The sequence below is a fragment of the Zonotrichia albicollis genome, chromosome 5, assembly GCF_047830755.1.
Source record: "Zonotrichia albicollis isolate bZonAlb1 chromosome 5, bZonAlb1.hap1, whole genome shotgun sequence".
In the NCBI taxonomy this organism is placed as follows: Eukaryota; Metazoa; Chordata; class Aves; order Passeriformes; family Passerellidae; genus Zonotrichia; species Zonotrichia albicollis.
This window is the reverse complement of record NC_133823.1, coordinates 17,006,049-17,029,020: the sequence shown is the minus strand read 5'-3', so window position 1 is coordinate 17,029,020 and position 22,972 is coordinate 17,006,049. Positions and strand designations below refer to the sequence as shown.

At 37.0% G+C, this 22,972-nt stretch overlaps 1 protein-coding gene across 6 annotated transcripts in view; it reads right to left on the bottom strand.

Annotated features, from left to right (window-relative positions):
* CCSER1 (coiled-coil serine rich protein 1) overlaps positions 1-22,972 on the bottom strand; it is a 609,788-nt gene that overhangs the window by 431,977 nt on the left and 154,839 nt on the right. For all 6 annotated transcript variants that reach the window (XM_074540916.1, XM_074540917.1, XM_074540919.1 and 3 more), the window contains exon 5: positions 18,042-18,162. In XM_074540916.1, coding sequence (XP_074397017.1) covers positions 18,042-18,162 — 121 coding nt within the window. The remainder of the gene's footprint in view (positions 1-18,041; positions 18,163-22,972) is intronic.

Here is a 22,972-nt window from a genome sequence, read left to right as displayed (position 1 = left end):
GCCTGGGAAAGCTTCTGTGCAAGGTGTAGAGCTGCACAGAAGCTGAATCCACCTGATTCAACTGGACTATGAGAATAACTTCTTTACTTTTTCAGAACGTGATCTGGAGTCTTTATCCATCAGATGTGTGTAAGATCTAGATTAAGCATCGCCATCTGGAAAAAGTAAGATCTTAAGTACCTAATAACTAATACTTAGTTAGGACTCCATTACCCTGAAAAATATGAGTCTTCCCTAGTGAAATCACTATGGGTAGCAAATTGAATTCTAAGTATGATTAATACCAAAAGTGAATTTTAAACGTACGTGTAATGAAGGACAGAAAAGGTAAGATATCACCAAATTTCTTTTTAATGGTCAAAATGGTACAAGAGATTTTATCGCTCTACTACGTTCACCTCAAAAAGAAAGAAATAGTTTAAATTATTCAAACCTAAAAGAGTCCACTCTTTACAAGGACACAACCTTCATCTGTTTGAATTACAGCTTTGTCCTTTTTATTTTCCCATGGCTGAAAATTTCTGACTAGTTCTGTTGGAAACAAGAATGCTTTTATCTTTAATTTCTCTGTTTCAGTACTTATTTTCCTAAAGTTTTTTAAATATTGCCATGCAAATGTACTTATATTTACATTTCACAGACATGTATCATCCCAGCTACTTTGCTGAATGAAAGAACACTGGATAAAACAGCACAAGCTTGCCACAAAGACTTATGCACAGGCTTAAATTTCAATGGACCAGTCATTTGCCTAAATTTGAATAACTTTGCAGATCTTCATAGCACTGTAGCTGAATTTTTAACATATATTAACTTCATTATGACATTTTCAGACTTCAGATAAAAGAGCATTTATGGCAAGTTACTTGAGTTCTGCAAAACTCAATACATCAGAACCTATGACTTTCAGACAGAAGTAATAAAAAAAGAATTTTCAAATTTTCTCCTATACTTCTCTCTTGTCAGTGAGGGGGTTTGAGCATTGAATCATGCATATGAATCCAAGTGGCTTTCATGAACTTTTTTGACTTCGCAATGTTCTAATACACATAGTCACTGTGTTTCAGCCAAAACAACAACAAAAAAAAAAAAACCCACAACCTCCACTATTTCCAGAAAGAGACTAAAAATGAATAGCTACTTGATTTCTAAAGGTATTATTCACACATGCTGAAGGCCTCCATTTAACAAGCACACATGCATGCAAGGGTAGGTTCTCTACTAGTTTTTGGCAGAGCAGCGGCACTACTCCTAGCCAGTACAAATTAGTGGGCAAAAACATCCAGCATAATGCACTATCTGGCATTTTATCATTAAAAACATAAAACTTTTAATGTCAGGAAATTAAATTTTACACAGCAAATCTCAACTGTTGAACTGCTTTATCACTGTATGTGTATTAATATATGAAAAAGGAGATTTTAATTAGTCTTTTAAAGACAGTAAAGCAGCTGCCACATTTATATTTATCCAGCTATTTAACTCATGGATTAAAGTTCCTACTTTTAAATACCTTAATTCATCACTATCTGGAGGAAGTAGCAACCTCATGGCAGGCATGATGTTCTTCAATCTAACTTTCCTAATAAATTTTGGTTTTCCTTCATTTCTGCTTCGGCAGATGGATAAAGCCATCCTGAAAAAATTTTTAAAACCACTGCCTTTGACCAATACACGATGTAATGTGCTCACATAGCCACCAATACACATCCAAAGTGACAGATCTTTAAAACAGACATGAATTTTTCATAGGTGTGCTTGAATGAACAAGTTTATCCCTGTGTCATCAATATACAATGGGATTCACAGCCCCAAGAAACCTGAGGAGTAGACAGCAATACAGCAAACCTGCTGCCTGCTCATCAGCATCCATAGGATACACAGGGCTGAAGTCTATGTTTTCAGTCCTGACCACATTATACACAGCATTGTTAGGAAACAATGTCCTAATGTAAGCAAGTACAGATTCAAGATTAGATGCCTCACAAAAAACAACAGCTCTATCAAAATGATCAAAGGCTAATTCCTCTTGTAAAAAAGCATGATGATTAAACAAAGATTAACATTTGTTCCTCTGTTCACCGCCACCAATGAAGAGCCCTTACATGATGCATCACTCAGTATAATAGAGAAATCATCGAGTTCTTTCCTACAGAATCCACAAAGTTACAATAAAAAAAGAAAAAAAATCTAAACCATACTTGACGAAACCATTTCCTACACTGATTAACTCTATCAACCAAAAAAAAAGAAATTGCTAAAAATAATTAATCTGTGATTATTTCCAGGTAGCTAGTTGACAGTATACCACTACTGGACATACTCCAATCACTTTAGGTAGCATTTCATTCAAGGTAAAATGCTCCATGTTTTAGTAAGGCTAACAAGTGAAGAAATTAAGTTAACTGTTGTTTCTGGAATCCAAGGAAGATTGCTCACCTATTTTAAGGTTTCTTGTCGTGGCACTGTATTGAACCACTGACACCTACAGGCATAATTGCATACATTTATTCAAGAAATATCTGTGCAGCTTCTTAGTTACGAGACAAGACACCTCTGAGGATAAGCAGCAAAGGTACCTTGGACAGCCTGATTTTTTTGGCAAGATACACATAAATCCAGTGCAGATGGAACAGGCACCCCACTGCATGTAAAGTATTTCTCCCCATTCACCCCAACAAAATTGCAACTAAGAAGTAAATAAAATTCTTTTGGCATAACCAGGGCTTCCCTAAGTCTGTACCATTATTCTGGTTTTGCCCTGATATAAAGAAAAAGTAGGCAACAACACCGACCTTTATGAATCTCATGTATGGTCAATTAAAAACCCCCAAAGATGCATTGCCTTTGTATCTTCCCTATAGATTTGAAATTCTCACTGCCTCCAAAAGCTGGTGTGCTGAGGATGATCACAGGGTAGTGTGATGTATTATTAAGTAAACTGAGTTATAATCTCTGCTCTGACATTTGACTATTTACTACTGCCTTTATTTCATTATATATAATAAGGAAGCTATATTTGGAAAATATTCTAGAAAATATTCAGGGCCTAGGGAAAATTAGTTTCAAATTAAGTAACACTGCTTACTTCACCTAACTTTAGGCAAACTGCAGCATAGAAAAGTAACTCTATCCCTCAAGAACATGTATGAAGATCATAACTATTTTTAAGACAAGATTTTTACAGAATTAATTATGTGGTCCAATAAAAATTTCCACAGAATTATGCTTTCTCCACAGTCAGTGCAAGCAAAAGCAGGGTATAAAAGTAAGCTTTCTGAATAATCCATTTTGCTCTTTGCTAACTTTGCAAAGTTATTTAAGAAAATAGGTAAACGTGGCCAATCACGCCAATGCCACCTGTAAGAGTAAAGGGATGCAAGGTTGCTCTTACTTCATTGAAAAGAAACTTAACATTTTATGAAATATTGACTGCCCCAAATCCCCTGAGTACCTGTAACACTGTTTATGAAGCCTCAGCAATGGTTAGCCTTGAGTCAGCTTTCTCCAGCCCAGGTGAGGGAAGCAATCTATAAAAATGTACTCATTACCTCTTCTTGTCTAAAGCCAGGCTTCTTGTCTGTCTTTTATTACTTTTCCTGACATGTTCTGAGGTCATCTTTGGAGCAGCCGTCAAGAAGCAAAGAGAAACAGCCCCTGCCTTGTGTCAGTGCTGCTCAAGTTATTGCCTGGCCAGAGGAGCCATCCCTGCCCGTTCCTCCTGGCCATGGACAGGCTGTGCCTGCTCTCACTGCTCTTTTCCCTGGGTAGCAGAACGACCACCAGCCCAGATGATGGGAAACACAGCTCAGACAAGGATTTCAAACAGGTAACGCTGAGCTCTAAACTCATTTCAGTCCTGGCAACAATTTGTCTGCGGACAGCACAACAGATTTGTCTTAGTCCCCATTAAAAGCAATTTCATCACCTTTCCAATATGGCTTTGAAAAGGCTCAGGATGGCAGTGGAACAGCACAAGGAAGTCGTGGCAGCTACACATTTGGAGCCTATGCCCCCTGCAGAGGTGCTCAGTGGCGATTCCACAGGGAACTGACACAGGTCAGCACAAAACCATCACCAGCACAACTTATTGGCCTCCTTCTTCATGGAGGAGGATGTCAAGGGCAATGAACACCCAGGAAATTTAGAAGGCCACTGAGATATCCAGCATTCTCTCACCTTAGTAGTTCTGTATTCACTTGTTCCTGACAACAACTTGAAGTTACAAGTTATTAAATGATCTGAACAAATCAATGTGGGTGAAAGTGAAAATCAGTCATAAAGAAATATGTTTTCCCCAAAATGCAGACTCCAGAAAGGTTGATTTTATAAATGAAATGTGGTGCAAGATATAGAACATGTCCTTCCGTTTTACTTATGACTTGTAAGAAAACAAGGCCTGCATACACAAGCACCATAAGGGTCCCAAACAAGCAAAAATGGGTCTAAATCTAGAGACTTTCCCTGTGGGGGAGCTTGACAGCTGGCCTGCAAGCAAAGCTGAGTTAAAAGAAGAAATAACAATTTATGATTTTTGAGTGTATCCATGGCAAGGAAGAAGACAGGGTCATCAGCATGGAAACAGATTAGAAAAGATATATGAACATTTTTGTAAGCTAGACTACATGCATAAGTAGATGTGTGTACGTGCCTTATTAAATTTCTGTAAAACTTTTGCCAATTATATTGACATTAATTGCTTTGCACCAATGAATATAATAAATTATTGTGCTGTAGTTAATGACTTAAAATCACACTTTGTAAAGAGTATATACGCTAGAGAACAAGCAGAATAAAAAACTTTTTTCTTCTTGGACCCTGATCACGTGCGTATGTGACATCCGAACTAAGAGCAACATTTCCCCTCACCTATGACTGTACACGCTTTACTCCCAGGTCTCTCAATAAGGATACAGAAGGACTTCCTGCAACAGTCTTTCTTTTTTTCATATCCAGCTGCAAAAAATGCTGCACTTCAACCTCATAATAAATATGGCATCCAAAAAGAGTTGTGACTTTTAAGTATATCTCCTTTGCTCTCCTAAACATGTTTTTCTCAATATATACTCTTGCTTCAGTATTTAAAATAAAAGAGCTTTATGGTACTTAGGATCACAAGCTAGGTGCTCACCTCACAAGTAAGCACAGAAAATTAGACAACAAATTTACTATAATTTACATAACTGCTGGATTGTAGTTCAGTGTCAGCACATTCCCACATCTGAAGTTTGAAAGATACACAGAAATAGCACAGTATTGTTTTATACATATTTTATACATATTTAAATAATAGCTGACAACACACTTTTCAGACAGTTTATTTTTTTTAAAAGGAATCAAAGAACCTTCTCCATGTTAAATTCATTGCCATATCATGAAAAAAAATATGCTCACTTGAGCTACTATTTTTTTATTCCAAGGGACCACATTTCAGATGGTCCCAAGTCCTGCAGACAGTCCATGCAGGACTCAGCACTCCTGATGATTCAACTTTTAGAGTTTCCTCAATAGTTAAACAAACCCTCTGATTTAGATCAAAAAATCTAAAAAAAAAAATTTAAAAAAAAAATAATATATATATATATACACACATACTGCATATTTTAACATTTGGTCTACTGCAAAGTTGATGCTGTAATAAGTACCTGACTGAAATTCTTTTATTTTTTGCAAATAGAAAGAAATGATGAAACAATGATAATTATTAAAGTTTAAAAAAGGCAAAACAAGAAAATATTAACTCCTGGCTTAGCAATAATATCAGCTACAGCATACATAACATGACTCTGCAACTCCATTATAAAGCGCTTCAGCTTTAGTGAAATACAGAGCTGATAATTTTCCCCACTTCTTCCTACTCTTAACTCGTCTCTTCATTATTTCCAGGTGATGAGAATATATAGAAAAGTATGTGAGAAAAGTGTTAATCTATAGTACAAATGCCTTCACCTAAGCAAATTTATGAGATAGGATTAGGTCTCTTATAAACAGACCCAGAAATAAAATAACTCATCCACGTTGCCTTTTCTTTCACTAATCCTCTTTGCAAAGCGCTTTCTGCTACACAACTCAAAAAACCTCTAACTCCAAAAATTAGTGGCAGAAAAATGGGGGGAAAGCAGGAAGAGAGAATATAAAACCACCAACAATACAGAGATATTTTAAAGCTTTTGCTTTAAATATTTCTTAGTATTTAGGCTTTTCCTTGAAAAGCTTTCAAAGCCTCTTTGACTCTAGAGAACATCATTTATCTTGTACACACACAGTAGCTTGCAATGCTGGAAAACCTTTCTTTAACTGTTCCCATAGTAACCAAAACCATTCTTTGTATTTAATTGTTGCCTTTTCAAATATTATCTGTTTTTGTAGCTTGAATCAGTGTGTTCTTTTGCCATCTAAATTATGGATTCCCTGAAGTCTATCAAGCATTCATTATAAATTCAGGTTTGCTTTCATTAATTTGTAATTTAAGGCATTTACTACATTTAAGTATATAGTATTGCAATAATAAAATAATTCAGGAAGATGAATGTAGATATAGCACAAAGCTAGATGCATCAAACAGTTTTTTGAACAGGTGAATTTTAGTAACTTCAAATATGAGGAAAAACAAGTCTTGCTAGAGCTCATATCAGAATTCCCTCTCTGAATTACTCCCTTCGTGAACTATGACTCAGCTTTGTGATTCATTTCTGTTACATATCTGGACTGAATTCCAAGCCCTGTGAACGTATTCCTGGCTTTAGGTGACATCTTCAAAAAACAGAAGTAACTTCTGAGAGAATAAATCACAGAATAACGATTTGGCTGCTTAAGTTTTCTTAAATAATCTGGTTTGTATTAGCACTGTATTAATTCTCTGACTTGAATCTATACCACAATTAAGAAAACTGCAAGTAGAGAACTCACAGATACTATTTGTTATTGTTGTTACACACCTTACTTGCATAGTTCCATTGCAAATCCATCTGATATCAAACACTAGTTTTATGTGTATTTGTTCCAACAAAACACTAGCACAGACTTCAGAAAGTAATAGGTAATCCTACTTCTGAACACCTTTCAGAGTGTCCTTTCTCACTGATCAATAAGTATTCTTTTCCATCTCGTCCAAAAATTATCCCAGTGTTCACTGTTCCTTGGACAAGAAAATGAGGAGGCTTTTATTTACAGATTTTAGAGCGCTGAAGCACAATTTGTTAGAATTGGCAACAAATAATCAATATAACAATGTTTATCTCAACTGTATCTCTGAAAATATTTATGTAGAACATCTAAATTTTTCCAGCCAAAAGTACCAATCACTTCCATTTACACAGGTCCAGATAAAGAATACAAAAATAAGATTACAACATTAGATTAAGTTTTAAAAGGGATGACCAAGAAAGGCCCAAAACACAGCCCTATCAATAGGGGGCTCTCGTAGGACAAAACTTGACATCACCTCACCTTTTAGTTCATCTGCTAAAAAGGAATCCTGTTTCTTCTGCTCTGCCTTTAAACTGTGTGTGTGTGACCTTTTAGATTGTTGCAATCAAAACATCAAGAAATGTGCTCTAAAATAAAACAATGCTTTTCATTCTTGGTTCTCATAATGTATATTCCAGCTTTCTTCATGGCTCTGACTTGAGGTATCTGTCCCTTTGCACCTATGGCTGCCAGGAGAGATGAGCCCTGTTAACTTTCTATGTTCTAAAGCAGCAATCTGGGCACATATTAAAATTATAAATATGTCAATTTTACAAAAGGACATAATAACTGGAAGTGAGGATGGAATGCTCCTGAAAAATCAGCATTGAAAAGTCTGAATAAAGGGTTGGCGATGGAGTAGAAAATGACTACAAGAATTGGAGGAACATTACCATATTTTTGGATGAATACTCTACAGGCTTTCTGCATAAACAAATGAACAAACAGACAGATAGACAAAGAGTTTTATCAAGAGTATAGTTTGTAAGCTTGACTAATTAAAACATGGGGGAGTTTACCTCAAAGCTACCTCCCTCTTCCCCCTGCCTGTGCTTCCTTTGATTTTTCCCAGTAGCTCACTCCTATCTGTCTCCTACTTGTATTGCTCATCACAGAAACTCTCTTTGGATAAGAGGGATGCACTGAACATATAAAACAGCTGATCTGGGAGGAAAAAGGGGTTGGAACCTATCATCTTTTGATGTATTATCTACTTGCTTTTGAAAATGCCACCTCACACTTACGATAAAAGCATTGGCCTCTTTTTCTTTTCCCGCTTCTATTTTTTGAAGACATTTATAAAAGCTTTACACAAGCTGATGCTGTGGGCTGCTGTGATGAAAGCTCTAAATCAGGATTATTATTAATATTAGGTGGATATATCTGCAATACCTGCTGTTACACATTTAATCAATGTAGCAGCAGCAAATATTTTTTTCATGTGCAACAAAAGCGACATACTACTTCCTTACGTAATGATTAAGAGAGGATTAAAATACCAAAACAAAACAATTGAAGTGAAATCCTACCACATCCACAAAGAACTAGTAAATGGACCTGGAGGAACATTAAATACTTTGAGCTTCAGCACAGGAAAAGAAAACTAAAAAATATTCTTTCCTCACAAACATCTTTTTAGATGGTGGCTACTGCAGCTATTGCTGATAAAAAGCAGCTGGGCCAGTTGATGTGCTCAGTATAACACAGCTTAATCCTGCTCCTGGAGCCCAGGAGGAAGAACTTACATTTGTACTCACTTTATAACTGTACAAATAGTTTTTGTAGCATTTGGCTCTTTTAAATTCACTAGTATTTGGTACAATATTTTGTCTTCATGGCTTAACACTACTGCAATATAATTGCATATTTATGTCTTAATCCAACTGCACCAAAGCTGTGTGTCCTAGAGTGATGATGCACAGTCTTTTCACTTTTATTTCCTCTGCTTCTTACCACCCCATTTCCCATCTTGCTTTTCACTGTTTTTTTAACGCTGTAGGTATTTTATACATCCCATACGGTGGCCAGGGTCACCAGTGTATTGACTGGTAAAAAACAGGAGGGTGAAGAGGAGTTAAAGAAAGAACAATAGCACCACTTGTCCTTTTTAAGCTATGGTCTTCCACCTCTGCTATCAGTAAATCCATGCAAGTAAAAATAACATATTCAATACTCCCTGCAAACATAGATTTTGATAGGTCATTAAAATTACTGCTCCCAGGGCTATTCACAGATATCACAGATACACTGAAAATCGTATATAGTAGAGAAAGAAGAATATTGGCTCTATTTCTCTGCTACCTCCAGGAAAAAATACATAAGAACAAAAACTGGAGCTAGAGGTGGGGATAAGGAGATCCTTCTTAAAATTATTTCTGTCCTTCCCTAGTATCTCTAAATTACTCTGCAAAACAGATCAAACCCTGCTCTTAAAAATACTAATATTTAGATTATGCACACTTCTGGAGTATCCCTCTGCATTTAGTTGTGTTGAATAAAAAGCTAACTCCCCCTGATAGTGTGTGAAACATAGCATTCAGGTATGGCTATTTCTTCACATAATTCCCTTGCTCTAGGATGCAGGTAATCTCTCAACCTTAAGCACCATGAAGCAGTCTATATACTTTTAAGCAGTATGCTGATTTAACTTACATTTGCTGCAGTGGTATTCCTATTTGAGTCATGATAATATGACTCAAGAGTAGTGTATTTCCCAACAAAGCTAACCCTAATATAGCTACTGCAGAGGATGATGGGTTTTCAGGAATGTTCTGCAAAACACCTGGTTTAGAAACCCCTCAATAAGGCAGTAATAACACCACAACAATACCAGTATTTTTCACCCATTAGATTCAAAAGACTACCTGATAATGCTTTCAGTGGAATCCTACAGTGAGCTGTGAAACAGCACAGCACAATAGTCCAACAGTTACACCATGCAATTATAAATGCAAATCTACCTAGTTTTTCTGTGACATCCCTCCTTCCCCCACCTTCCAATGACAGTAAGAAATAATAAATGCTATTCTTTGTTATGCTTCAGAGAAATTATTGAATTACTGTCAAAGTGAAACAAATACATTTCTGCTACGCACTTGAACAGTTTTTTCTAGTTTTAATCTACAATACATTTGTCTAACCAAATAAAGTACTTTGCAATCCTAGCATTACACATACAAGTGTATTTCCCTCATAGTTTTCATTTTATGATGTTTTAATTGTTCACAAGTAATAACATAGTTGATTAATTTTCATATTTGATGTGGCAATTATGTTTTGAAATCTAATTTGTAAGAATTGAGGCTGTACCTTAATACAAAAACCACAGGCTTCTAAATTAAAAAACAAATGTTCTCCTGGTCCCTCCTCCCCACCACCCCACCCTCATCTTTTCAGCATTTAGATAATGCTACCCCAGACAGATGTTTCTGGTGCACAAAGGTACAGACCCAAACCTGCCTTAATTTCCTTGCAAGAGGACAAAATACAGCCACTGGTGTCAAACAGATCTTCAGTTAGAGTTTAGCAACAGCCTATGGTTTTACAGACTAGAAAGTATAATTCTGTTTCTGGAGTGGCTCCTAAGACTGAGCACTTGCACTTAAGTTAGTGAAAGCTTGACTAAAAGAAGTTTAATATTTGCCCCAATTTTACAGCAAAATAATTTTTGTATACTTTCAAGACTTTGGATGAACAAGAAAAAGGAATGAAATGGGCACAGCTAGCACTTCTGTCACTCTCCCCATTAGAGTGAAGTGGGCTTGCTCCCAAATATTCAGTTCTGTACCTTGAAAACATCTTCCTTCAGTAAAGCTCCCAAACAAATTCTCTTTAGGCAACACCAGGCATCAACACCAGGCTCCTGAACAACAGGAGCTAACACTGCCTTCCCAACTGATGTAGGATATTACAAGAATTAGTTATTGAAATACAAATTTAAAAACTGGTATATGATTTAACTTGTCACTCCAACTGTCTAAAAAAATTGGCTTTTTTGAAATGAAGCATAAATCCAGTAAAGCCATTATTTTGGGGACTCTATGCTGCCCCAAAATCAAGTGCTTTCACACCTTTGAATAACTATCTGGTAAATGAAAGCTGTAGATATCCTTTAATAGCTGAAACTGTGGGCATAACAATGCTTGTTCTGAGCCTCTGTATTGGACATGAATTTAGGCTGGACAAAAATGAAGTCTATTTTCTCTTTTAAATCCAAAGTCAATGAGTGAGTCATTTTCTGCATGCCCCACTGCAGTCCTGAGTGGCTCTGCAGTCATCCCAGCAGGTGATGGGTGTGCTCTTCAGGGCTTAGGCAGCTGCCATGTATGATAATGGAAAACTCTGGAATTTTATTAGAATAACAAACGCTGCGAGTGACTAACACTACAACTTACAACAGCAGCTCTTCAGGTGGAGGTGTCCAGAAAAAATAACTGATTTTCAATTGCCTAAACCTGTCTCAAACATCTCTGCCTGCGTTACCTATAGTAACCATCCTCTTCAAGGTTGATTGAACCAGGTAAGATTTTATTTACTTGAACTACATCTCCTTTTAGAACTGTTCCAGATATTAAGGAGTTTTGATATATATAAAATATAATTTCTATTTCATCATATAGCAAAAATCCCAGCCCAAAATTAAAATTCAAAACTACGTCTTATGGTTCATTGTTCTAATTAAAATGTACTCGCCAAAAATATTTAGCAATGATTACTCAAGGCCATCAGTTTAGAAGAGTTCTTGGTTGCCAAGTGTGAGACTGCCACTTTGGAATTAAGTTGGTATTTGTGGTCTGACTTGTAATTCTCAGTTATGTAAGCTTTCCAAACAATGACTACACTTGGGAAGGATCACTTGCAAAGTCCTTGGCAGGGCTATAGATAAAATTTATGTTGCACTCTTCCTCCATAGGAAAACTGCCATCATTCCCCTCCCTCCTGCATTATTCACCACCACACAGGAGGAAAAGACAGGAGCTGAACTACAAAATACTGAAAATAGCAAGTACAGTAACTGCAATTAGCTAGTGGCTCTCAAAACCCAGCTTATTCAACATTTGCAACCCATGCTCAAATTAAGCTGTACAGAACTGCTAAATCCCTTGGCTGCAAACAATTGCCTAAGATATTTAAATTACATATGTAGATTGCTTTCCCATCAATCTCACCTATAAACTCATGGTTGCAATGACTGAGAAGGAGCATTAGAACTGATGATACTCCTGTTCTATAACCAGATGAAAGGGTTCTTCCATATTCACTTTGCAGTGCAATTATATTTCCTTTGCACAACTGTTACCTATAATTGATTTTACAAAATCATTTGCATTTTTGCAGTGGCTGGACACAGGGAAAAAATACAAACAATTGAGTCTGGTTTATTGCTCTGTTGTTCCTCAAAGAAACAAGAAATAAGTTACCAATTTGAGCAGCCAAGACAAGAGCCGTCAGGTAGTAGTTTTCAACTAGTTAGCAGACAATAAAAAAAAAACCTGTAAATACTGTATTTTTAATATTTTCTGAAAAGTTTCCTATATCAAAGGAGACATGAGTACAGCAGAATAATTTCTTTTCCCATTATGTGCAAAAAGCAATAGAGGATGCACAAGGACACTATGACAGGCAACACAGAAAACAGAAATTTTCAGTTCCCCTTCAAGTCGCTAAATAGAGCTTAAAGACTAACTAGCAAAATAGATAAAAGAATGTAAAAGTAGACCACTGACAGCATAAACACACTGTTCATGTTTACTCCATTTCAAAGTATCTGCTTTAAAGAAATGGATATAAACGCTACCTCTCCTACCTGTTATCACTAAAATGTAGTTCTGGAGAGTATACTGCAATCCAGCTGATGTCTCAGGTTTTTCAGCTGGGCTGGAACCACAGCTTTCAAAGTATGGTCATTCCAGAGCAACACTGGGCATCCCTATTCTCCTCTGCATTCTCTCACCCAAAGGGTGACATATGCTTCCATAGCCCATTGTCCCCATCATCCAGAAACTGAAACAGTACAACCATCTTTTATCTGCTTTTCCAAACAAGTGTGAAAAGCATTCCTGTTTCTCACCAATGAAAGATGCCCTTTTGAAAGGACTGCTAGAGCTGACAAGAATCGTGATGTGGACACCACTGCCTGACAGCCTGGCTGCTTTAGAGACCACCCTTCACATCACCACTGCAGGGCTGTAAATGGTGTTTGAGACCGGCAAATGTGATTTTAAGGCCACAGAAGGACTTTGCCATGGAGGATGGAGTGCCAGGGTGGCCTGGCTCCAGGCCTGGCACATCCTATGTAATGCATCCAAACAAGGGATCCCATTTTAGCAAACTGTGGAGAAGCATGTACACGTATTGCTGGTATCACCTCAACCCCTTGTTTACGCCTTCATTGAGGCAGAGACATCTTTCAATAACAGGATCATAACAGAAGCATCCAAAATTACAGAGGTAATATAAGATCACTGCTGCTTTGAGGGGAAGGAAGATCTTCCCCCTTCAGATTTCTCACAATGCAAAAAAAAAAAAAATACTGACAAAAAATGAAAAGGAAATCCACAACTGATTAAGTGAAGAATAATAATCAGCTTGGTTTGAACTTCTTTTGAAAGGAATTAGGCAAGGCTTCAAGAGTCAAAAGATTACCAGTCTTCTGATGCGCCAATTATATACCTACAACTTAAAACTCTGAGAAAGGGAAAAAACCTCCTAAATTTTGGAATATGCTTACTGCAGCTAATAAATTCAGACTATACAAGCACCAAAATCTTGTTAGATTCCAATCAGTATCAGTACCAAAGTCCTGGGTTAGCATCTGCACTGAAGAGTGCAGTACAGAATGGCATTAGGGCTCTAACTCCCCCCTTAGCAGCCTGTTCCCACCAGCAAGCACCCAGGTAGTCCCTGTGATTTCAAGAAGCTTTCTCCTGCATTTGATCTCACACTTAAGATCCTTGCTCAGGTAAGTACAGTTGCAAGATACAAGTGAAACAGCTTTGGCACAGACAGAATATTGAAAAGACTCACTACATGGGCTCGTTCAGGCATTTACCAGAAAAAATCCAATTTGATCTTAAGAGTCTGAAGAACTGTCAAATGATCAGTGACATTTAGAATCATAGAATAAAATCACTGACTGTGTTTGAGTTGGAAGCAACTTTTAAAGGCCATCTTATCCAACCCTTCTGCAACAAGCAGGGACACCTTCAGGTAGAACAGGTTGCTCAGAGACCCATCCAACACCCCTTAAATGTTTCCAGGGATGGGGAATCCACAACTTCTCTGGGCAACATGCTCCAGTGTTTCACCATCCTCACTGTAAAAGCCTCCTTCCTTAGATCCAGTCTGAATTTATCTTCTTTCAGTTTAAAAACATTGAACTCATCCTATAATTTTTGTAGGCTCTTCATCTGTAAATCTCTCCTAAAACTTAGGAAAATATTTATGGCATGAAAAAGAACTGTCAAATTACTGTGTCTGCTTCATGACATAACAAGATCTGTAGCTCTAAGAACACTTCAACAGCAAATAGTATCTTCAACTAAAAATCAAAATCAGAAATATGACAGCAGCTGAAGCACTAATGCACAAACCACCTTTAAATTAGCCAGCTCAGAGGGCTGCATGTTGCCATCACTATTCTGAACTGCAGGGCAGTCATATCCAAAGAAACACATCAAATGAAGTATACAACTATAAGCTAAACTTCAAATTGATTAAAAAATGATGCACCTAAACTTCACTATACTTCTTTCATGCTCTAGTAGCACATGAATGGTTTTCCATGATTACCTATGAATAGCACACAGCAGCAGAACATTGTCTGCTCCAAGACTCATGCGTCTTTAGACATTTCTTTTTCCACACTGCCCCTTGTAAGCTGACCTTTCAGCCCTAGAGTTTGCTCAGTGAAGCAAAAGCTAAGTTAATTTAAAGCATAATACACAGTTTGCTGGGCCATGCATTCCCTCCCATGCTGCCTTGTAAGAACTTGAAACTGAAGTGAGGACTCCTCATGCCATTGCTCTATGCCAGCAGCTGATTTATTTATATTACAATTCAGATAGGAAGGACTAAAATTAGGACTCTGTAAGCAGAATTCACTGTTCAAAATGTTCCAATTGTTTTAGCATCTGGGCACCTTTGAGAACAACTGACTGGTGTATCACTATGGCAACACAAAGAGGCCTCAGTAACTTGAACTATTATGACAGCAAGAGTTTTTTAAGGCTTGTATTCCTACAAAATATTGCAAAGCTAATGCAACACCCTAGACAAAGTGGAGGGCTGAGAAAATAAAATAAGGAAGAGCTCACACTCCCTGTTTGTCACCCTAACCTCACACTGACCATTGATTTTTCTGCCTCAATGCCTGTTGTGGAGAGGAAAGACAAAAACCACAAAGGCACGCTCTTCCTCTTGCCAAATCCATTCCTGGTAATAACTGAGGTAGGAATTTTGCCCAGTGCACAAGCAACAAGTCAGCAATTACCTGGGTATCACTATGAAATTACTCCCCAATGAAATGGTTTGAGCTTCCAAGAAAAAATACAGTGGGGGGGAAATTGACCCTTCACTCCTGCAATCCTGATAAGAACTTAGCACAGACACTTAAAATCTCATTAAGATTTGCTGCTACCACTTCTGGCACCATTTGCCACTTAGAAAAAAAACCACATTAGGCAAATACATTATTTAAAGCCACTAAACAGTTTCTTTCTAAAACAAAATAACATCATTAATCAAATATTATACAAGTAGCAGTAAAAGCTTTTTCTTTTTTTTCCTTGCCCAGTTTTCACAGCATCTTGTGGCCTGAATGTCTTGGACGTAATTTTACTGTGCCATACAAGAGAATTATTTTTAGCTATTTGTAACTCTTTAACATTTTATTATCATTAATATGTATTTTGTCTGGTTTGAATTACAGACTTTCTTATGTAGCTTTAGAAAGCATTAGTTATTCTGAACATACTCTGTCTCTGAAGGGCCTGAAGGCAGAAACTTCTCCCTGCAGGACCTCAATGGCTGGCTACTGCTCAGCCCTCTGTGATAGGCACAACTTTTGGACATGCAAGTCCAAACTACATAGGTACACAAAGATAAGTATAAAAATCAAAGCATCAATGTTGTTTTCCACAAGAACTGAGTACAATCCACACATGCAGACCAGTTCATACATGGAGTCTGCAATCCAGTCAATGGAACTCAACAAATGCCAAGGGTACATTTGCACTGGAGACAGATGACACTTAGACACAGGAATTAGGACCTATTTTGCTTCTATTAACTGGATATGAAGAAAGCTATCTGCATGTAGAAAGCACATGGTGAAATGCAAGACCAGTAAGCTGATATTTCATTCATAATGCTGGGACTTTTCCTGAGGCTGCTTTCACCTCCCTATAATGACTTTGAAGGTTTCTACAAAATTTACCAAATTCCAGTTGCAAACTTTTTCCAGCAAGATGGTTCTGTTTAATTTCAAATATACTTGTCAGAAATGTTGGCTTAAAGACACTTATGCACTGATACAGTTTCATATGGAGAAATTCAAACACATTTCATCTGTTTAAGCACAATCTTGTTCCTCATTGATAGAATTCCAGGTTGTATTTTTAAACATTAGTATTGGAAGAGTGGAAGAGGTTAGAGCATGCTTCTGAGACCTCTGAGCGCAGAGGAAAAGTTGTGTCTGTGTTCTGAGAAGAGAACACTAATCAAGTTTTTTAAAAAAATAAATAAAAACCAAAATATGCCAAAAATCTGGGGGGTAACTTCGTTCAGCACATGCTAAACAGATAGCAGAGTTTCTTACTTGGAATTCATAAGAGAACCTCATCACAGTAAATGAAAAAGCCAAGCAAACAACAGTGTGAGCTTCCCTTTTAGTGAAGACAAGAAAAAATGTTCTATGCTGCTTTGAGCTAGTCAGAAAGATTATTCTGAATTTCAGCACAGTGTTTTAAAGTCCATTGCCTTTCCAATGGACTTTGTGGTGTTCAGAGAACCACACAACAGAAGCACTACAACAATTACATGCCCACAGCATTTCCAACATAAGGCCCTTGCAGTAATACCCAGACAGTAGGTAACATACTGTGTTAAATTTTAAATACAGGTAGTCTAGATGAAACGGGTTTATCTCCACATTGAAAAAGATACCACAGCCAGATATAGATATAAGTCATAGATCTGTAGCAAGATCACAACCCATCTAATCTACTCTAATCCACCAGGATGTTTCAGGGATTTTGGGGATGTGGGGGGATGTTTTAATTTTCTTACACTAATAGGCATGCAAGCCAGGACTCCACAGACAATTTTAAAACTAAAATTGTGCATACCAAGAGAAGCAGAAAACTAAACATAAATGAACAGGAATGATGTTATCCATTGTCCTATTTTTAATACCTTCCACACTTGAAAAGGCACAGACCTCAAGTTTGTGTTGTGATGAAGCCTTACAATTGTGTTTTCTTTCTTTTCATAAAAACAAAATTATTTTTATTCTCCAAGGACTCGGTCATTAAGAAATAACCATCCTGCCTGGTATTGCAAGGCAAATGTTACTGCCTACTCTGATTTTCATCTAATGCAAGATAGCAAAATTCAATGTAATTAAGTAAACAAAATTTCCCTAGAAGAACGCATTACTACGCTTTTGAAGATGCCTCCTGTGCCACACGGAGGTAAAATGGGTCACTGGAAAACGTTGAAATATAGCAAATGAGCTGAGCATATACAAATCACCTTCTTTATAAAAATCAACTACTTGGAAGAATGAAAGGGCTATCTAAACAACAAGAATCACCTTATTAAACCTGTTTAAAAGTCAGTTTCTTGGCATATAAAGGCCCATTCCCTCTATATATGTCATTGCCAAAAGTCTTGGGAAAAAAAATGTAGGCTAATGAACAAGAGCAGCAGCTTAGCCTCAGGCCAGTTTCTACTTTTGGAAACACCTATAAAAGCCCAGATGAAAGAGAAAGGAGGGTGTATATCCATGAGAAGGAATCTGGCCTGGTGTTAAAATTGCACTTGTAAAAGACCATGTTATTTGAATAACTCACTGTTTGGACACATCAGGCATTATCATCTGTTCTTTTTTTCTTGTTTCCGCTGTGGTCTCCACAGGGGTGAGTACTACAGCAGCACATGACACTATTGACTGGTATGAGTCTTCCCGGCACACTGCAAAGATAAAAAGTATCAATGTTAAACAGTAAACTCAGTTTGCACTTGAAAGGCAAAGAAAAAAGAAATCTATTCATACTGCGATAAACACAAATGCAAATAATTAATCAGGTTTTAATCAGGTTTCCCTGTGATCACATGCAATGAAAATGCCATTATTTTTCATGTTTCCTAATGTGCTTGCTTTGCACATTTTTTGCCATTGACTGATTGTTCACTAAGTTTTACCTAGCACAAGATCTGCTCTAGCTCATTGGTGTGTCTGAGTCCTAAATTACATCAGAGTTTGATTCACTTCTTAGTTCTTTTTCAACACAGACTGAAAATAAGGCTGAAAATAATGGGTGGTTTCCAGGCAAACCTCCCACCTTCAAAATTTTTAGACTTTGTAAGAAAATAGATTTAAGAAAACCTAATTAGTGATTTATTTTTCACCTTTAACTGTTATGACTCACTTTACTCCAAAAAGGCAAAATCTAAACAGTCTAGAAGGGATATCTGATATATTGGCTCATATTTTCTTTTAATAAAAATTGTATTTGTATTACTGTGCTGAATGTTACAACTTAGTATTTAGAGCTAGAAGAATGATGACACACTTGAGATGAGCATTTGGCTCAATTAGAACCAATAAATTAATATTAAAAAGTTTCTGATCTCTGAACAACTATACATATTACATATATTATACATATACATACATTATACTAGTAATTCACCTTTTAGCAGTGGCCACTCCTAATAATTTGAAAGCTATAGATTTCCTTTACAGCCAAGGCATGAAATAAATGAAAGCTGGAATTAAGAGCTGGTTTCATTGAACAAAGGATGACAGCTTCTTATCTTACATTTGTTACTTTAATGTATTATATACAAGCAAGAAGAAAGGTGGAGGCCTATGTTTAAACAGAAAGACACACAGTATTTCATAACATATTTAACTCTTTCATGAAGAGTGAACAAATGCCCACAGAACCAATAACACAGCCTGCAAATCCAGAATGACTGTGGCAAATTCTGAGCTATTCAAAAGCAGAAAAAACACTTTTCACAAGTACATACATTTATGCAAGATTGGTACAGCTGGGAAGACTGAACTGTGACATCGATTTATTATTATTCTGTTCTCCACAATCACGTGCCTCCTTACTGCCCACGGACAACACAACACACCTTTGGTATAGACTACGCTCCTCTCACAAAAGAAGCAAAACTGGAGTAAAACTTCACCCATCTTGAGCTGATTACGTCAAGACCAGCTAACTGTGCCATTTTACCCTGAGGGCATGAACTACCTTCAGCCCAAACCCAGCACACCCCAACAGGATACACTGGTGCTCCACAAACACCCTGAAACACTAAGAGGAACAGGTCAGGTCAGGGCTGGGTATTTCTACAAAGGTCTTTTTTGTTTTCTGAGCAGTTCTGAGCCATTCAGCAAGCAGCAGAATTGGCTGGAGCACAGGCAGCTCTGTCAGGAACGAAACCTCTTGGGGAGTGCTTGTAATTGTGTTTAATTTATCTGATGCTGTCCAGCATTGTTTATGTTTATGTTTTCAGTGTTAATGTGCACACTGTGCTAAGTGACTAAGCCACCCAAGATGCCCAGTATCTTACTTTACCTTCCTTTTTTCTTTGGAACCAGCATTACTCAATACTTTGTCACTATCACAGACACACATCTTCAAAAGACATACACAATGTCAGACACAAAGAGAACTTGCTATATTGACTGCAGGCATGCAAGTAGGATTTCTGTTATAGCTTGATGCACAACAGATTAAGATGAAACTAATGCAAAATTCATCGAACTAAAGAGACCGCATAAGAAAAAATAGAATTTTTGGTGAGTTTACATCCTACTATATTATGTATGACCAGCAGATCATCTACTAGCATAATTGTGCTTGGTAGGCACCAAGTAATTTACAAAGCAGTATTTTCTCATTACAATCAGCAACTGATTATGTACAAACAAGAATATTTACATCAATTTGTATCTTTATTTACAGTCAAAGAATTGCCAAAAATAGGCTTGTCATAGTGCACCAGTGATCTTCACCACCTGAGTTTCAACCAGAAACATTGATAAAACAGAACATAAAGGATGAAGCAAATACACATTTTTCTTCAGAAGACCTGTATTATTACCAGAGTATCAAGTTATTACTTTAGAACTCATAAAAGGTCTGGTGACAAGCATCACAGGAGACGGTTTGCTTAGATAAGGCACTGTCCATCAGAGCAGTTACAAAAAAAAATGCGAAAAGAGGCAATCATGAGTAACAAAGAAGACACTGCAAGTCTCCCACTCTTCACAGAAATTTCATGAATGAATAAAACTGTGAAATTGCTTTTGTTTAATAATTAATGCTATACATGAGTTGTATAATCCCCTAATTTACTGCTGAAGAAAAATCCCGTGGTCATCCAGTGACTGCATTATCCCCCCACTCTAGACAGAAACACTCTTTGGTCTCACTTTTGAAAATCATGACAATTCCTCCTTTTTATCTCAGCTCCCTGTGCACAATCATTTGTCATTATGGGACAGTATAATTAACTAAAATGTCGTGAAGTAGTGATGGCACAGCAGCAAGTAATTTTCACCTACTGGAGTGTATGCTCTTACTATCTGTTCACAACTTGCATTAAAATAATGAGAACGTGTTTGATTGCGGACTCTCAACTTCAACACTGACAGGGATGGACACTTTTACTTAAAGTAAGACTTTTTGCATTTTACATTTCAAACTCAACTCTTAAGCATAGCTTAATTTCTACAACTTCATTTTTTAATCTACAAGTGGCTTATGTTACCCCAAAAAAGACCATTCATGATGTCGACGCATTGTCCTCTTTATTAATTGAAATCTGTTCAATCCCCAAAATATCACAAATATCAGACAAACAATTACTCTAAGGGATCACTCCTTTTAATCATAAATCCTCTCACATGTCAAACTTGTTCCTTAACATCCTGCAAGAATTTCAAAGTTTAGCCTTCCCACATGAATTGGTAAGGAAAGCAGAATTTTCAGTCATCTTAGTGTTTGGCAAAGCCACCAATGTAATCAGCTGTCTCAGCCTACTATATTATTCCTGATGCAGAATGGTAGAAAAAACTGTACACGTTATCAACAAGGGGAAAACTCAGCCAATTTTGATTACCTGTAGCAGTCTCTTAAAGAAACTAACATTTAGTCTCTAAGAATGTTTTACACACTGAGTAATTTCAGTAATTTGCATGCAAGTGAGATGGTATTTTTCAGTCCTTTATTCGCAACTCAACCATTACATGAACAAGCTAATAATTGTAGTGAAATAACACAACCAGAGGAATATCTATGTGTTATCATTATAGAAACATATTTTTCCTAGTGAAACAAAAGACACTACCTACAAATTACAAGTCATGCAAAGGAGTACTCAACAGAAAGGGAAAACAAACAAACATTCTTAACTTCCTAGACTACTATTATAAAAGATCTGTACTACTTCTGAAGCCGCACGGTTTCTCCCCAGATCCTTCAGTTTAATGATGCATGCAGCTTGTTTTCTTCCATCGCCAAGTGTTTTAAAAGTACCCCATATATTTATAACTAGGAGTGCTGGCTTGGATTTACCCTAGCTGGTTTAGGCAGTCCCAGAACATCATTCACTATCAAAACAGATTTTTACATCTGGAGAAGAAAAACATTAGTTTTTTTTTTTCTTTGCTGTTTCTTTCAAGAACAATGAAAATTACTAATTAAACATTTTTCTTCTAATTTGAACCAACCAGTGAAAAATTTTTAATTCCCTAAATAGTAGGACAGTAGGAAGCCTTCAACAGCTACTGAATAGGATGTGTTTCTCCAGAGAATAAAAACATTTTTAAGCTCTAGGGATGTCATTTACATCATCTATTTCAAACACTTATTTATACACACTTCGGCCCCCCCCCCCCCCATTTTTTTAATTGAGGAGAAAGAAAACCTGGTTATCACTGCTTGCTATCAAAAAAAGTCTCCCTTGACACAAGATGCAAGATGAAATTAGCAGCAAGTACTACCTGCTTAGAGAAAACAGAAGGGAAATGTTCATACGCAGTGTGCAGTGAAGCATGAGGGAATCATGACACAGGGACACAAAAACAGTGAAGTATTTCTGGATTTCAGAAATCTGGGCACTTATCCTGACAATCCAACGTATTTACATTTATGACTATGAAATTTAAAATTATCAGCTCTCATCATTCAAGAGACAGATCAAATCTGGAAACAGATCCTGGTTTATACCAAAAATCCTTCTGCTTTGGTAAAATACTAGGCAAGCAGCCAGGAGCATGGAAGGTACTAAATACTTCATCCTGAAAGATCAGTCAGCTGCCACTGTAGGAGATGGGGGACTAGAGCATGAGGGAGCAACATCTGGATGCCAAGTATTCAATCCCACATCCCTTTTACTACTGAAGGCCAGATATTATGTTTTAATAACTCTGGAACACCAACTCTCATTGCAGGCACTGAGAACATTTTGGCACATGGTTTCCTAAATACCTCTCTGCCATGAAAAGGCTGAGGAGATGAGTCACCCTCTGAGGTACTCTGAACAAAAAACAAGAGCTGTAAAATATGTAAAAAACCCCTATACAGGTTCCTCAGACAAAGGAAATTCAAGACAAAGAACTGTTACACTTAAAGCAGAGCTTTTGCTAAAACAAACAAGCTAACGAAACCCAAACCACAAATACACCAACCAACCAAAAAGGAAGAGTGGTTACACTGAAAATTCCTTCAGTACATGAGAACAAGTGAAGAGCTGA